This window comes from Homarus americanus, unplaced genomic scaffold (assembly GCF_018991925.1).
Source record: "Homarus americanus isolate GMGI-L3 unplaced genomic scaffold, GMGI_Hamer_2.0 scaffold57424, whole genome shotgun sequence".
NCBI classification, from domain to species: Eukaryota; Metazoa; Arthropoda; class Malacostraca; order Decapoda; family Nephropidae; genus Homarus; species Homarus americanus.
This window is the reverse complement of record NW_024734788.1, coordinates 748,921-751,484: the sequence shown is the minus strand read 5'-3', so window position 1 is coordinate 751,484 and position 2,564 is coordinate 748,921. Positions and strand designations below refer to the sequence as shown.

At 41.0% G+C, this 2,564-nt stretch overlaps 1 protein-coding gene across 1 annotated transcript; it reads left to right on the top strand.

Annotated features, from left to right (window-relative positions):
- Positions 1–1,491: 1,491 nt before the first annotated feature.
- Positions 1,492–1,920, top strand: LOC121870511. Its single transcript, XM_042372351.1, has one exon. It carries the CDS (start codon positions 1,492–1,494, stop codon positions 1,918–1,920), a length of 429 nt encoding a protein of 142 aa, XP_042228285.1.
- Positions 1,921–2,564: the final 644 nt, after the last annotated feature.

The following is a 2,564-nucleotide window of genomic DNA, read 5'->3' as shown; positions in this document are numbered from 1 at the left end:
TGCTTCACGGCTCGAATACGTATAAGTTATACGTTCAGCTAAATGCCTCAGCGACAGGACCTTATAAGCTTGATGGGGCCTTTTTTGACACGAGTAACCGGCAGTAAGCATGATGTAAACCCGGCAGTTTAGCCAACAGCTTGTCATTACGTTCATGTTTGATATATTCAGACCAGATACACACGACATGGCAGAATTTCCTCTTGAATCGAACACATTAACAGGCATGCACGCACTCGTATCCACACTGACGCACAAATACAGCCACACTGATACGTGCAAATATATAGATACCATACAGATGAAAACTCCTATGTAACCAACAAATTTAAAAAAAAGTGTGCACACAGTAACACACACACACACACACACACGCAAATATATATATATATATATATATATATATATATATATATATATATATATATATATATATATATATATATATATATATATATATATATATATATATATATATATGCAGTCAAAGACGAAGCATGTGTATTTGTTCCCTGGGAGCTGGACCTTCTCTCCGGCCACAAAGCCCATGTCATCACTCGGTCTGCTCGCTCTGTCCAAGCAATTCCCTCTCGGCGTTACTTCCACGTATCTAACTAAGCCTGTCCCTTGACTCTTCTCCGTCACTTGTATTCGAATTGATTTTACCTTTTGCCGATGAAACTCCACTTTTATACTTGTCATATTTTGTATTGCACGATTTTTTCTGTTAGAATTTCCTTTTCAACTCATTTAAAAAATGCTACTTAAATTATGTCTTGTTTGTTATCATTTGACGTATTCGTTCCTCAAATAAGAGAATCCAAACCTGTTGTCACTTACACTATCTGATTGTTTTGTTACAATGTATATAGTACACTATAAACATTTCTCCACACAAATAAAAAACTTGAAAGGAGAATATCACAGGACTCGTTAATCTCTCTCTCTCTCTCTCTCTCTCTCTCTCTCTCTCTCTCTCTCTCTCTCTCTCTCTCTCTCTCTCACACCTCTCTCTTTCTCTCTTGCTAACTAAAATTCAGTGTATCTGGCTGTCGCTACGTCGTGTTGCTCGGTGCAGTAACGATCGTCCACTCTGAGAACGTCTGGTCTTTGTGACTCCGGTAATCAAAATCAAATACCTTCTCGGAAAAAAAGGGTTTGGCAAACAAACCTTTTTTCCTCCCTCTGATGTTATTTTTGTTTTAAATCCAGGTCTAGTCCTCTCTTTCGTCCTCTGAGAAATAACTGTATATTTGTCCTCCTTTTATTTAACCTGGCTTTCATTGTCACCTGTTTCTTTCTTGGTGTTTCTTTCCATCTCTTTCTTCTCTCCTTCACACTTCTTTCTCTCAGTTTCTAGTTCCACCCCCCCCCTTCCTCTCTCTTCCTGTTGCATCACACTATTTTCCTCTCTTCATTATATCTCTTATCGTATTTTACAAACTTCACAACACCTACAGAATGAAATAAAACATCTAATGATATACCTCCATGGTGGCCTCACATACTCACATCACCTCCATGGTGGCCTCACATACTCACATCACCTCCATGGTGGCCTCACATACTCACATCACCTCCATGGTGGCCTCACATACTCACATCACCTCCATCGTGGCCCCACATACTCATATCACATCCATAGTGGACTCACATACTCACATCACCTCCATAGTGGCCTCACATACTCACAACACCTGCAGAGTGGCCTCACATACTCCAACACCTGCAGAGTGGCCTCATATACTCACAATACCTGCAGAGTGGCCTCACATACTCACAACACCTGCAGAGTGGCCTCACATACTCCAACACCTGCAGAGTGGCCTCATATACTCACAACACCTGCAGAGTGGCCTCATATACTCACAACACCTGCAGAGTGGCCTCACATACTCACAACACCTGCAGATATATTGACACTAATAACGTCTCTGTTTACATGGCCAGCTTCGTATTATTCTCATAATATTTACGGAATAATGTATATTTTCTATCTACTCCAACATAATCACGCCAGTTATCATATGCTCATACACACAAGTCTTTTTTATGTGTTACCAGGAGAGAAGATATGGCCAAATTACCTCAGTTATGTGAGCTTTAACAGAACCAAAGTAACTCAGTAAGGTTGTGTCTGAGGCAGTTTGTAATGAAAGGTTATACTTGTAGAGTTACACACCAAGTTCCTTCCTGTATGTCTCTTGCTACCTATATCCCATTTACCTGTATCTATGACTACCTATTTTCCAAATTACCCATGTCTTATCCGACACTATATATACTAGTTACATATGTCTTCTTTTAGCCACACTTCCCATGTCTTCCCTCCAGCCACACTACCCATGTCTTCCCTCCAGCCACACTATCTATGTCTTCCCTTCAGCCATACTACCCATATCTTCCCTTCATCCACACTACTCATGTCTTCCCTTCATCCATACTACCCATGTCTTCCCTCCAGCCACACTACCCATGTCTTCCCTTCAGCCACACTACCCATGTCTTCCCTTCAGCCACACTACCCATGTCTTCCCTTCAGCCACACTACCCATGTCTTCCCT

Bases quoted from the DNA above. Each gene is read 5' to 3' on its own strand.
- LOC121870511 (XM_042372351.1), top strand. From the start codon at position 1,492: ATGGTGGCCTCACATACTCACATCACCTCCATGGTGGCCTCACATACT.